A 15,092-nucleotide genomic window follows, 5' to 3' on the forward strand; every position below is an offset into this window, starting at 1 on the left:
CGGTCCAATGGGTGGACATTTTTCAGACTATTGGGGTTTCGGAATAATGGGCCGTCAGAACAATGGGCAGTCACCGTCAAAACAAGAACTCCTGCATGATGTGGTACCTGATGTGGCGGGTTCTGACCGGGCGGCACAAACATATCACACTGTCTTTCCTGTTGACTGGACACACATTTCAGTTGTGACTGGTGCTTTGGCCCGGTGAAGCGCCTGTTCAGAAGAACAAAGGTGGATTGCGTCAGAGACATTGTTGGTGTGGTTGAGCAGTCATCACATGTCACCATTGCACAGATTTGCGGCATTGAAAGTGGGGAGGTCATTGTCCCAGCATATGACTGGGTGAACTTCCTCGGCACACACTTCAGAAAGGTGGTGGGGATAAAGAGGAATCACAGTTTTCACTTCACTGAAGGGTCAGGCAGCATGAAGATCCAGGAGTTCAGTGACAGCGACACCACACAGCAAAATCTGCTCAGAGATGGAGTGCCCCTCACCTCCGAAATGCCTTCCACTTTTGTTCCTATAAAGGGTTGGATGCCAAGTGGCAGTGGTACCTGTATGAGGTCAAGGCCATTCACTGCTGAGGAATGCAGAGACGTCACCTGTCCTCGTCCAAGGGTACCTAAACCTGACAGAGCATCCTCAGGTGAAACTGAAGAGTAGACGGACTCAAAAATCCAGACTCAAAAATATGAAGATATGAAAACACATCTGTAAAGTAGTTTTTATTGCACTTTACCTATAGTCAAATTTGAAAATATAAACCTGTTACTGTAAAATACACTGAACAAAAATATAAACGCAACACTTTTGTTTTTGCTCCCATTTTTCATGAGTTGAAATAAAAGATCTAAGACTTTTTCTATGCACACAAAAGGCTTATTTCTCTCAGATTTTGTTCACAAAGCACTTCTCCTTTGCTTGGATAATCTCAAGATGCTGATTAAACAGCATGATTATTGCATTTTTTGAAAACCAGTCAGTATCTGGTGTGACCACCATTTGCTTCATGCAGTGCGACACATCTCCTTCGCATAGAGTTGATCAGGTTGTTGATTGTGTCCTGTGGAGTGTTGGTCCACTCCTCTTCAGTGGCTGTGCCAAGTTGCTGGATATTGGCAGGAACTGGAACACGCTGTCGTACACGCCGATCCAGAGAGTCCCAAACATCTCAATGGGTGACATGTCTGGTGAGTATGCAGGCCATGCAAGAACTGGGATGTTTTCAGCTTCCAGGAATTGTGTACAGATCCTTGCAACATGGGGCTGTGCATTATCATGCTGCAACATGAGCTCTGGTGGACATTCCTGCAGTCAAAAGTTGCAACATCTGTGGCATTGTGTTGTGTGGTAAAACTGTACATTTTATTGTGACCAGCCCAAGGCACACCTGTGCAATAATCATGCTGTTTAATCAGCATCTTGATATGCCACACCTGTCAGGTGGATGGATTATCTTGGCAAAGGAGAAGTGCTCACTAACACAGATTTAAACAAATTTGTGAACAAAGTCTGAGAGAAATAAGCCTTTTGTGTGCATAGAAAAAGTCTTAGATCTTTTATTTCAACTCATGAAAAATGGGAGCAAAAACAAAAGTGTTGTGTATTTTTTGCTCTGTATTTTTTCAAATAAGAGTGCAAATAAAGTCTGGAACCATTTTTGTTTTCTTTTGAGTAATCAGTTTTATTAATGATCATATAAGGCCACTCTGGACTGTGCAGAATTCAAAGAGAGGAGAAATAAATCTGAAAGTCACATTGCCCTTGGTTACTTCAACACTACCCTGTAATTAGCTCTCTATTGATGCTGACCCACTCTCACAGCTTATCCACATCAGAAAGGAGTCAAATCAAATCTAACACAACAGTAGAGCAAACACTATGTAGCCTATGAAAAAAAAAAGAAAAGAAAGAAATGAAACACCAGGTCAAGTGTTAAACAGTACATGATGGAGATTGCATATTGTGACTTTGGAAATAAAAAGGTTCCATCTTGCATTTTGCTCAAAAATAACTTTCTCATAATGTGTAATTCTACAGCTTTTTACTGGTGGATGATGCTATTTAAAAAACTTTCTGAAGAGCATTTCTCACAGTAGATGGAAACTTCTATTTCTATAGTCACAATAGGACAGATTCACACTCACAACACAGACACTAGCATGCTTCATCTTACCTAGATGAGAACTCACGTGTATCATCTTCATATTGTGCTCTGTACATTCCAATAACCTTACTAAAAAGGTTGTGTGCCATGCATATTTAGTCTCGATATAAAGTGAGGACGCTATTGCATACATAGTGACTGAGTCTTTTGAGCTACTAGTCTTACGTGTGTTGCTAAGGCCATAGGAGATTAATATGAATTCACATCAGAAAGACAATACACTGTCATCTATGCATGTCCAGGCAAAAAAAAAAAAAAATTACAGGGAAACCACTGCTAGGCATTAGTCGCGTTCACTTCTTTTGTACTTTAACGGAATAATACCATGACAAAGACGTGAAATCAAAATGAAGAGTTTCGTTCCACCATTTGAAAAATGCACCATCTGCTCTGACAAAATGATTCCTGCCATTAACGCAGAACTCATTTATAGTTACAGTCGTCATAAGATATCCTGATCCCTTTAGTAAAAATATAGGAGCATTGTGTGGGACTTAATCATTCGTGGCTTTAAAATATTGAGCAGTTTGAATAAATGGTGTTTTGGTTTGAAACCCTTCGAATTAGGGCTTGGCGATATGGTTGAAATCAATATCACGATAATCATAAGTATTTTTTATCCCGATTATCACGATATGGCTCACGTATGCAAAATCACGTTAAATAATCATCAATAATAATAATGTTCATCCCATTAAACCAATTGGTAATGTCAGGTGTGATCTGAAATTTTCAAACAACATTCCTACCATACTTCAATTTGTCAGTTTTTAAATAAAATGTCCTCGTTATCATCAATTTAGACAGCAGAATTGTGTGTCACAATATCCCAAAAATCACCATATCATGATGATATGATTCCACTGAAAGACGATAAACGATGATATTGAATTATCGCCCGGCCCTACTTCGAACAGAGAACTGAAAGAGGCTGGCAATGAACCATCATCAAATTCGTATGACACTTGATAGGAAGAAATGATAGGCCAGTCCATGAAGATAGGGTAATACACTATTCCAGAGATATCATTTACACACAATATACACACACACACACACACACACTTTCTATCTGTCGTCCCACTACCCATGCAGTCATCTTTGGTTTCAGCCTATACACCTGCCAGTACAGTCATGCTCAGAGGGTTTTTTGTGTTCTCCTGTAAACAATCATATCTGTCAGAGTGCAGAGGAGTAAGAAGGAGGACATGCAGTACACGGGCGCTAGTGGGAAGGACGCAGCAGAGGCGTCGGTGGGGAAACTGGCTGTCAGTCTCACATTTTGGGGGACACACCGTCCTCGCTTTAGGCCAAATGTCAAATCATGTTATTCAAGGTTTCTTGGTTTGACAAAGAGGTAAAAGAGACGATGTACTTTATGTGTTGCTGTGACTATTGGAAGCTGGAAAAAAATACTACAAAAATAATGTTCAAGATGTCTCCAGCTGTGACGAGTCTCCAATTTGTATTTAAATTTCACAAAGTGACACATCATCGCTGTTGGGGGGGAAAACCTCATATCTCCAAAATGTCAACTTGTTCAGGAACTAAGACAGACTTGTTTTTCGCTTGATGGCAAATCATTTTGACTTCATCTAATGGGTTTTGAAAGGGTTTCATTAGCCCAAGAGGTTGAAGTGAAAACACGCATATCACCAAAATTGGAGGTTTTCCCGCGGCAACATGCGCTTTCGTTGCACATAAACAGCAATCATGGAGATACGCCATGTGCTTCAGGCTCAAGCCACTGTCACACTTCTCAATCCCTAATGGCATCGGCACCAATTTGTGGGTCTCGATGGATAAAGTGGCTCGTTTGTAACTTGAGCTTCAAACGGCTGCCTCCTCTGATGGACCTGCACTGGGTCCATCAGAGGGTGGGGGTATAACAATTTTAGCAGATTATAAGGTTCCACTGCATATACAAAGTTGCAGGAGTAAGCCAGCACCCTTGAATGACACATTTACATAAGCAGCTACTGTAAATAGATATTAAAATAAAGAAAAATGGTAGAAAATGGTGAGTGACAAAGACTCCATTTTGACGTGAACGGCCAAGCTCATCTGAAGGCAGTGGACTGATCATTGTCACCAGGACCTGCTCTATTTGATAAAGGCAAATACACAACCGCACACTTTAAAAAAAAACAAAAAAAAAAACAATCAAAAAGGTTGTAGATATTTGGATATGTTAAAATGTAAGGACATGAGTTGAAAGGCTGTTTAATGCATTGATTACCATTAAGATAAAATCCTATACAGAGTAGCTGTACAGCACTGTGGCCCCGGAGCCTCATTTATAAATATGCTCTTTTGACTTTATTCTAGTCTCATTGTACATTTTACAGAATAGGACAAAAAAGGCGAAATTCGCCTGTATCTACAGCATTCATACCTTCGACAATGATAGAAATGTATCTTTTAATATACCACAGAAAATAGGAGAAAAATTGATGTAATTTCAGGCATCTAGATCACTTTGGATTTAGGCTGGAGGACATTTGTGTTCAAGAACCTTTTAGAAATGAGGCTCCAGGTATTTCCTGATGGATGTGCATGCCGCTAATGTCAGAAGCTTCTAAACTACGAGTCATACACCAATCAGTCAAGATCCTTCATTCAATATTCACCATAGCAGCTTCACACACTGGAAACAAAAACACTCTCCTGAAATTGTGTATTCAGTGGCTTGAAAAAAAAAAAAAAAAACCTAAAGAAAAAGAAAAAAAATTAAATGAGTCCAACTCTGCCATGTGACTGCTGGAAATCGCAGCAACTGTTTCATATGAACCTGATATTCTAAACAACGTAAGGTAAGAGTGAAAAAAAAAAAGAAAAGAAAAGAATGAGATCAGATTCTAAGGCATCGCAAGGTTTAACCAGCGACCGCAGCGCTGTAGATATATAAACTCACAGAGTCCATCTTTTATCCTTCGCTCTTCGCTGTGGCTCCCTTGAAAGAATAAACGGTGATATCACAGGATCGTAGGAACCAGGGTGGAGAGCAGTCTATAAGAGCAGGTTTGGCATTTCCTGTCCTCCTTTTTAAACGGGTGACTTAACCACCCAAACGAGTGTTTGCCAGCTGTTTGCAGGCAGTGGAGAAGTCTCTGGCTGAGTCTGTCGTTGATCCTCCGCGAATTAAAGGAGTCATATTCGGGGAAGGAAACCGATGAAAAAGCTTAAAATGTGTGAGGAACTTCACGGCATAAACTCGTCCTACAGCACGCGTTGAAATGATCATCCCATGTGAAGTAAAGGCAGAGTGAGGCGTGTTCAGCCTCGTCAGCTCTCCTAGCTTAGGCATTGGTCAATCCTGGCCGATCCTCTTTGAGTTTGGCAGCGGGGTTGGCCGGGCCTTTTGCCGGGACTTTGGCCGGTGGTTCGGCCGGCGGTTCGGCCGGCGGTTTGCCTGGGGCTTTTCCTGGGGGTTTGCCTGCAGCTTTGGCAGGAGGCGTTGGGGGAGGAGCGTGTAGACCGGCCTCGGTGCCGATGTTGACGGTGATGTTGGTGTAGAGGGGCATGTATTGCCGTGACACGATCTCGTACTCGGCCGTGTTCATCCCGTCCAGCTTCCAGGTCTGACGCGTCTTGGCCAGCATGTTGAACCTTACAATGGAAAAAAAAGAGTAGTGAATATTCAAGAGTGGATTCCTTCACATTTTACATGTTTGGTATTTAACCAACGCTCTCATCCAGAGTGACTTCTACTGCAGTGAATGCAAATGTAGAATACAACTAAATTCTTACATCTCCAACATTATAAATGATGACTAGTAAGGGGTACGAGAGTGTGAGCTACAGCACCCAGGGACCTGAGGAGGGGCTGTCAGCTAGGAGCTTTGCCCACATACAGGGTAGGTGGTGTCAGCTCTTGTCGTGTGTAGATAAATCTTTAGATAAAGGTTAAATCCAGCTTGATCAACTTAACTTGGAAATTGCTGACAAATGGTACAAACAGTACGAGACAGATCAATAAAGTTTAACCCCGTGAAACGGTCGCTTCCACGACAAAAGAAACAGCCTTTTACTTTTCGCCTTGTAATTCCATGTCCCCTCTACACAACTCTCTGACTCTGAGGAGACGTCCGATCTGATTGGTCAGGAAAGCACAACAGAGAGGACAGTGGGCCCGTGGCAGAGCAGAGAGGTAAAGCTAGCAGGCTTATCACTGGGTGAGAAATTGTGAGACAAGAACCATTTTTTGGGCACCAGCTCAATTTGGCCCCAACTGAAAAAGTCAACATCTTACTAAAAAAATATTCATGTGCTCCTATAATCTGATATTTTGAGTTTGCATGCAAGCCTATAAGAGATCCGTAACACTATCTCAATCTGAAAGCAAATGTACTGTACCTCTTTGGGTTCACATCATTGCCTTTATCCAGCTTGTGTTTAATCATCTTGTAACGGCCCACCTTCAGTGATGGACGAGTGATATACATCCCACCCAGAGACACTCTGAGAAGAAGAAAAAAAAACAGTAAAAAAGACAGTTAATAGAGTCCCCATGGTTCCCTGCATGGCTCAAGAGGACCAAAACATGTATTCATGACAGAATGTGGACATTTCTTACGAATGACTTTATAACTCCGACCTATTTTGTGTTCAAAATGCTACTAGGTAGCACACTATGGCCCCAAATTCCAACTGTCCCACCTGGAATTCAGAATTTGTTCACCGTTCAGGCGATATTCTTCCAACTTGGCGGTTGGAAATGTCCATTTCCGACTGGCTACGAACAATGAGTTTGTCCAAAGAGAAACCTCTCAACCTTAAAAGCAACTGGCCTGAACCGGTCTCACCTGACTCCAATATCGTCGTCCTCACCACCCCAGCCCCAGTAGTTGTTGGGAAAGCCGTTCATTTTGAGGTAGTGCAGTGGCGTCAGGGCTGACACTCCTCCAAAGTACATCTTGTATGGAAGCCTGGAGAGAATTATAGACCACAAAAAGAAATTAGGTATACCACAAAAGTCAGAACCATAGCATCACGTCAAAGACTAATTTTATTTGTCTTTAGATTGTGAATATTGGAAATTACATTTATCCGTGAGTTTATCATCAACATGGATGTGTTTATTGTTTGTAGAGCCAGACAATAAACGTGGTCTATAATTGCTTATTACTGCTTCTTAATGTTCTCTCTAATGTTCTCTCGTTGTGTGTATATCTGTGACAGGGCGAACTATCAAAAGGAAAAACATGGGTAAGAAAGAACACACTTGTAGCCAAACTTGTCCATGGCGATGGCTGCATGCTTGGGGTTGGAGTCGCACACGTATGTGTTGCGATCGTCCTCGGGGATGAGATCCACATCATGGAAGAAGAGACAGTCCCAGTCTTCCTCCCTCATGGCCTCCCGGAAACCCACGTTCATCAGCTTGGCCCTGTTAAATGTGTAGTTTCCTGCCTGCGGAGGCAACACAGGCGCTTTAATGTCAAGACAACAGGCTGCGTGAGTGTGTTACAAATACAACTCAGATCCCTTCTTAAGACTTCCACACCTGCCACTCTTAGACACCATGCCTGCCAGTCTTGAGTCAATTTGAACTGCATGTAATTAAATCCGCTTTCACACATGCAGGGCCATCCAGAAATGTTCATGACATTTTCTGTCGGAGTCATGTGTGAACGGGAGCAGGAGTCGATATTCCAGAAAAGCTGATCTGGCAATTTCCCCCCTAAAGACCTAGTGAAAGTCCCGGGAATCTGAAAACCAGAAGTGAGCGTTTTTTTTCCCCCCAAACAAAGTAGGAGAAACACGGGAGCTCCTCATCCGTCATTTTTCTAAAACAGTAACAAGTGACGTCTTCCGTCACGTACCTTAAACGCAGCATCCGGCCTCGCCTCACCTCTCCCGGGACCGTTGTGTCATGTGTGAACACATTGTACAGGGACATTTCACAGGTAGTAGCTCATAGTGTGAAGAGGGGAAACCACTAGCACTGACAGAAAACACTGCAATCTTACAGATGTGTGAAAGCCACTTTTTATGCAGAATTCTAAACAAGTGAATGTTTAGTCTGTGCTGAGGTGAGGTGAAAACTGTTTCGACTCATAAGGGACGTCACTATGACAATGTTGCACCCTTTTTCAGGCATTTATGCATGTTATTTTTGCTGATCCATCTTGAGAACCAATGCAGTACAAATGCAGTACAGCAAACCCAATGCATAATGCATCACCCTACTAGATTTATTTTGAGCTTTCGACGTAGCAGAGACAAGACGTAGCATAAGTAGCAAGAGTCAACAATAGGACTGTGCAATGACAAAACACCAGCTTGAGAAGTGTAGGAGATAAAGCGTTGGAGAGTAAACATGAATGGATTGTTACAAGCCGCTAAAGAGATTAGACCTTCTAAGCTGCCTGAGTGTTCTCAGCCTCCAACATGCATATCCAATGAGAGAGCACCAGAGGGCGCTTTTGATCCAGCCTGAATACTCTCTGGCTACCAACTACAGTACCTGTTACTGTTGTGGAAATTATGTGCATATAGATAAAGCAAATAACCAAACAGATGATGGTTTTCAGTAAAACCAGGTAACAAACTGCCTAATGGTTTTATTAACCTGAAAACTATGAGACCAAAACTACTAAACATACTTTAAAATCCTTCATCAACCTGGATTTAGTAGTGTCGTGTGTGTGCTGTGTGTGTGTGTGTGTGTGTGTGTGTGTGTGTGTGTGTGTGTGTGTGTGTGTGTGTGTGTGTGTGTGTGTGTATTTTACCTGGTGAATAATGTAAATTCCATAGTTGAGCTGTTGCCGCTGCAGGAAAGGGTGCAGGTAGTAGAGTAGAAACTTGAGGTGGTGTTCCCTGTGTCTGTGGGGAATGATGATGGCGGTGCGATGCCGCGCCTCACAGTTAGGCGGCCTGTAGCGTCCTCCTCGCACCACTAGTGGGTTTTTCCTTTGGACTTCGGCTAGGGTGAGCCGCGACGGAAAACTGACGTGGATCGGCCCACCTGCGAGCAGAAACCAGGGGGATACGGTTTTTAAAAAACGGCACTATGATCTCATTGTTCTCACCATGAATATTTCCTCTAAGATGTTGTGAACAGAGCTTGTCTACAGCTTCACACAGGAAGTAGTTCTACCACACTGCAAACATGTATTTATCAGAGGAAATGATTACAACTCCTATGATTCTCTGTCAACCATGAGACAGGGTTAATGGTGTGAAGGCAAATAGTTTGGTTCGAGTGTGAAGCTCTATGATTTGAATGTTACGTCATGAATGGAATATGTGAAAAGCCAGACACAGGTGACACAACTCAACCCCTTTTTTTCCTGATGAGAGAAATTTTAACACAGGGACAGAGTTGGGTGTGCTTGGAAAATGTATCAATACCGATAGCGGTTCTGACACTGCCAATTTCCGGTTCTAAAACTACGCTTTGGCAGATATTTGTCTTGGTTGAATTAAAGCACATTTCAGTATGCAATAGAGTAAATGATTTCTATACATGTCACCTGCTTTTCTAAACAAAATCAGATCACTCTCTGATTTCCTCAGTGCAAATGCCCATAAACAAGAGAGCTTCAGTTCTCGATGTAAGAATTCAACATTTTGAAGCTTTTTAATGCCTTTCAAGTTTAAAAAAAAACTTCTAGGAAGAAGTTCTATACAGGCACCAAAAATCAGTTAAGTACTGACACAAACTGTTTTTCAATACCAATACCTCCCTACTGATGATCCAATTCAGCATGGATCATTCATATAGATCATAGTGCAGGGACAGAAGCCTCTGATGGACTCAATAGTTTCCTCAGTTGCCAGGATGTGTCTGATGCTTCCAGTTTATCCACAAACTGCTTCCAGGCATCAGCAGAGCCTCCATCTGACTCTCTCTGTGCTCGTAAACTCAGACCACAAGCCACTTTACACCCCCTTGACTTTGTCATTCCTGATCATTTTCACTTTGCTGTTCTCTGCTATGGCTTAGTGTCTGCTATAAACATCACTCACAGTATGTTGTCCAAATTTGACACGGACTGCGGATGATATTTTCGCATACACAACACATTTTGGTGCCGTATGCGATAGTTATTATTTGTCACATAGTGCTCTGTCTGACAGTGTGAAAACAGGCTTACTCACAAGGTTTGAGGCACGAGGCGAAGCAGTGAGTATGATGAGTATGATGAGTATGACAGATGAGTATCATGAGTATTGCGAGCAAAGGTGAAACTGTTGGGGTTGGTACATCGGTAGCATTAAGAACATTTGTAATAATGTAGAAATTCCAGGGTGCGCCTCTCTCACGTTTTGATTAAATTGGAGCTCCGTGCTATTTTTCAAAATATTATGTTGAAATGTTCTGTTTTCTAGTATCTACAGCAAAAAAACAGACAAACATTGTTTGTAAACAGTAAAATGTACCTGTTTTGGGGAGCTATTTAGTTAATTATTTTTATCTATTTAAAATTTCAGTTCAGTTTACATGAAATGCTGCTAGGAGCTCCCTGCACTCAAAATATAATGTTAGAATGTTCTGTTTTCTAGTATTTAATTAAACATATGTTTAAAGGCATTTAAAGGAAGTTTTGTGTTGGAGTTTGTGTTACTGTAAATTTTGACACTAAAATTTACTGCAAATGTATATTGGCCCCAAATATCGGTTATCAGTCTCCTTGATTAGTGTTAATCCGTATCGGCCCTAACAAAACTAGGTTGACCCCTAGTTTTGATCCGTAAACACTGTTCAGATCATACACATAAATTATCATTCCCCTGTCAATACCAGTCATTCCCCTCGTCAAACCTGCTTTGCTGAACCTGCGGGCGGTTTCTGTCTGTACTTCCTGCTGCATGGTAGAAAGCAGTAATACCTCAATGACCTTTTTCCATATTTTCTTCCTAGAATTATTCATAGAAACCTGCAGTTTTTTTTTTTTTTAATCATGTTTAAGCCGATGCCCTCTGGCTCAGTTATCATGATGTAGTTTAAAATTGCTGGCAGTACCGTAAGAACAAAGGGGCAGAGGGCAGATCCTGGTAATAGAGGATTTAGCCTGTTTTGAGAGCGCATTAAGCAGGACGCAAGAACCAGGATGCATCCTGGTTCATAAACTTTAACAAACATTAAGCAGGATCTAATGACCTGGGTAGAGTGTGGACAAATATAGGTTTTGAACATAGAACATATACGCAATGTATACATTAGGGCTGGGTATCGAGAACCGGTTCCAATTTAGTCTCGGTTACAAATTGCTTAATTCACTGGAATCGATAAGCCACCACATGAACAATACCTCTTATCAATCATTAAGCAGTTTGAACAGCTAGATGCTACTGGAGGAGCTGCACCACAACCTTTTTGACCCTTTCAATGCGCTGCAATTGCAAACAGTGACGAAATTGGGAAGGAGGGGGGTTGCCATGTATGTACCATTACCCTCATGTCAGTAGAAAAACCGGTGAAGTTTGTATGTCCTTATACCATGTGACAAGTTGTCTAGCACAGCTCCATGGCAGCCTTCTTCAAAACAACAGAAGTAGCTGGAGACTGTTTCTTTAGAGTTCCAAAAACAGAAAAAAAAGGCCACAAAATGACTTCACACAGCTTGTTCTGAAGCCAAACGATTGCGCTGTGGGTCCAAAAGTCCAATATTAGATTTTCCTCACTTCTTCTTCACCGCGCCAACTGGTAAATACATTTGGGAATCCAATTATTTGAAACGTTTTCACTTGGTCTTGTATTGTGTTCTCTCAGGTAAGGCAAAATGTGCCTTAGATGTTTTGAAAAGTAACTCTGAGGCAAAAGTAGCTGTACACAGTAATAAAAAAAAGTTAACTCCACTAAAGCTGTATGTAATCGTTTACCCCCTGACAATTTATACAGTAGGAATCGATGAAGAATCTGAACAATTAGAATCGAAAATGGCACTGGAATCTGTAAAATCCGAATAATACCCAGCCCTAGTATAGATCTGTAGAGGACATGACTGCCTAATTAATCGTTCATAATTGTGTATCATAACTTTTAGTTTAAGCAACTGGCGAATTTAGAATATTGGCACATTGGCAAGACTGAAACATGTCATTTCTGCTGTAGTTGAAAATGGTCAAGATGCTGTTATAAGATGCCAAAAGTGCTGCAAATCAATTTTGTTCCTCAAGAATCAAAACTAATAATCTTGATTGATAATTGTGATTACAACATCTAGCATTAGACATAGGCTACATCATTGGCTTAAATCCTGGCTCAAAAACAATCAGACTTGTTAAATACCTAGTCTTTTGTTTCTGCCTGCTTGCAGTTACCAGTTTCATGTTTGCATATTGCATATGTTTGCATATTATTGTACTAGCCCATCTCTCACTGTCTGCTTTGTCGTGCGTGGCCAATACAGTATGTTTGCCTACTTATCACATTGCATGCCAGTACAGTATGTCAGTGTCTGTTTTATTGTGCATGGCTACCCAATATGTTTGTCCTTCCTCTCTGCCATGGTTTATTTTACCTGCATGATGCAATCTTGCTGCTATTTATGATATGATGTTATCATGCTTTGCATGATAACATTATATCCGCTGGACAACATCATATCATCAATTGGTTTATTTCACTTCTCAATTTGTCTGTTGAGAAGTGAAATAAACCAATTGTATTTAGTTGGCTTGAGGAGTCATGTTAATTGTATTTGTATAGCACAATTTAGGTTCTGGTCCATGTCATGAGTAATCTGCTGATCACAAACTAAAATTACACTAAGTCAGGCTATCTGCATTCTCTGTTCACATCTATGAGCCAAAGATCAGGAACACAGATGATGTGGTAAGACAGATGATGTGGTGAGATGGACTACTCATCACACACACACACACACACACACACACACACACACACACTCACATGGATACACTTCCTGTTTCTGGATGACTTATCAAACAAAGACAACGGGAAATGTCAACTGACGTCTTGACAAATCTCGTTTTAAACATCTTAGCTACTACAGAAAACAAATGCATGCAGCCTCCACATGGAATATTAGCCATTGTCATTTTACTGCCTTGATAGCATCAGGCACGTATTTTGATCACTGCTGTACTTTACAATGGTGTGGTAAACTGTAGACTATTGTTTGATAACCCTGTTGTTTTTGTTAGGGTACAGTGGATCAATTTAGCTCGATCACCTAACCTTGTGTTTCTCTCAAAGCTAGTATTTGTGCATTGACTTTGATTTGCTGTTAACCTGTTGCTACTTCTTTAAATATCTGAAGGGTGGCATTAATAATACACAACTGCTGTGAGTTATATTATGCCCCTGAAATGATGCAGACAGACAGACAGTTGCTTTACTCACAGGGGGACATTGGGGTGCCATCAGTCGCTAATAACTAAAACATTATGGAGTGATAAAAAAAAACATATGCGTCTCTGGAAATTTGGCCAATTCTCTTGTTCACAGATCAACCTTTTTCACTGCAATATTTATAGATTAGAGAGGAATCTACCTTGTACAACAAAATCTGAATGGGGACTACAGGATGAGCCAGAACTAGACAAGAGCACTCACCGATATAAGGGGACGTCTTGGGGCAGTAGGGCATGTCGTCTCCAGGGTTATGAACCTTGGACAGGTGGGACAGGTTGGCGTATACGTCCCCGGCGTTAATTCCGTTCATCGTGTGGTTGCGGGCCGTCAAGCTGGTGCTGTCGGGCTTGCGGAAGATGCGGATGAAGTAGGTGACCCTCTTGTGGTAGCCCTCTCGGGACAGCAGCGCCATGACCACCAGCTGGATGCCCAGGAACATGAACAGGTAGCGCCATTTGGACTGGATGCCGATCATGGCGACGGCTCTGCGTCGTCACGGCAACAGCAGTCAGGAGGCAGGACGGTGAGTCTAGCTGGTCCTGAGCGACCCGACCTTCAGTGATTTAACTCGGGGCTATGTGAGCTCTCCCAAGCACAAAAATCAGCAGGGCGTTGATTGTCAACTCTATATTTAGTGAAAGCTTGTGTCGCTGCTGTAAACTCCCATGCACAAAGTCAGATAGTACTTTTTAACTTCTCTACAATATGGAAACAGGCAGTGAATGTGAAGGTTACTGTATAGAAAGTTAAGTGCAATATTCTGAGGCAATATGTTGAAATATGGAGCAAGATGAGTGAAAAAAAACACTACACAAAATGTAACTGTAGAAAAACTATCCAAAGGCACTTTTGGTAGGCTGTAAAGTGAAGAAACCACCAAAAAGAAGGCAAATAAAAAAATCCTGAAATCAGGAAAAAAAAAAAAGGTTGTGTATTTTTCTCTTTATTCACTGCATCCCCTACTGCAGGTCAAGATGTGGCAAAGATCACCAAAGTTTAGTGTTGGTCCTCTTGGCTGGCGTGGGATGGTAATGCCAGTCCCACATCATGTAGTTTCGCCCCCACAGAATTCCATCAGTTGCCCTGCAAAGCTCATTCTCCTCCAGTCAAATAAATGGCAGCGTCAGTGTCTCTCTTTCTCTCTCTCTCTCTCTCTCTCTCTCTCTCTCACTCACTCTCTCCCTCCCTCTCTCTTCCTCCCTTTGTGTGCTTTATGCTGCCTTCTGTTCTCTCTCATGTTCTCTCCTGAGGGAGGCCTCTGCAACAACAACAGCCACCATAACAAAAAGGGAGCATATGCAGCCGTACAGGCTCTACCCTTTACAGAGGATTACAGCTTCCACCGACTCACTGGAGTGGCAGACTGGCTGACTGGATAGAGAAACAGGGGGAGTAGACCATGACCAGCGTGGGAGGAGTGGTCAGAGGGTTGTGTGTGTGTGTGTGTGTGTGGGTGTATATTTGTTAGGGGGGGGGGTTGTGGTGGAGGGTCAGGCTGAGAGAAAGAGAAAAGGGGGAGGAGATGGAGGAGGAGGAGGAGGAGGAGGGGGAGAGCTTTGACGCCCACTGCTATTGTCCCATCATGATGCAATC

The 15,092-nt window shown here is 42.0% G+C and overlaps 1 protein-coding gene across 1 annotated transcript; it reads right to left on the minus strand.

Annotated features, from left to right (window-relative positions):
- Positions 1-4,318: 4,318 nt before the first annotated feature.
- LOC139644820 (beta-1,4-galactosyltransferase 3) lies at positions 4,319-13,974 on the minus strand. Its single transcript, XM_071520318.1, has 6 exons — positions 13,701-13,974; positions 8,905-9,140; positions 7,395-7,582; positions 6,976-7,098; positions 6,527-6,631; positions 4,319-5,779 (listed from the first exon to the last, which is right to left on the minus strand). Exons 1-6 carry the CDS (start codon positions 13,972-13,974, stop codon positions 5,470-5,472), a joined length of 1,236 nt encoding a protein of 411 aa, XP_071376419.1. The 3' UTR covers positions 4,319-5,469.
- Positions 13,975-15,092: the final 1,118 nt, after the last annotated feature.

This window comes from Centroberyx affinis, unplaced genomic scaffold, assembly GCF_046629955.1.
Source record: "Centroberyx affinis isolate AG114_WGS23_722 - 3 ecotype Tasmania unplaced genomic scaffold, CSIRO-AGI_Caff_v1 ptg000792l_1, whole genome shotgun sequence".
NCBI lineage: Eukaryota > Metazoa > Chordata > Actinopteri > Beryciformes > Berycidae > Centroberyx > Centroberyx affinis.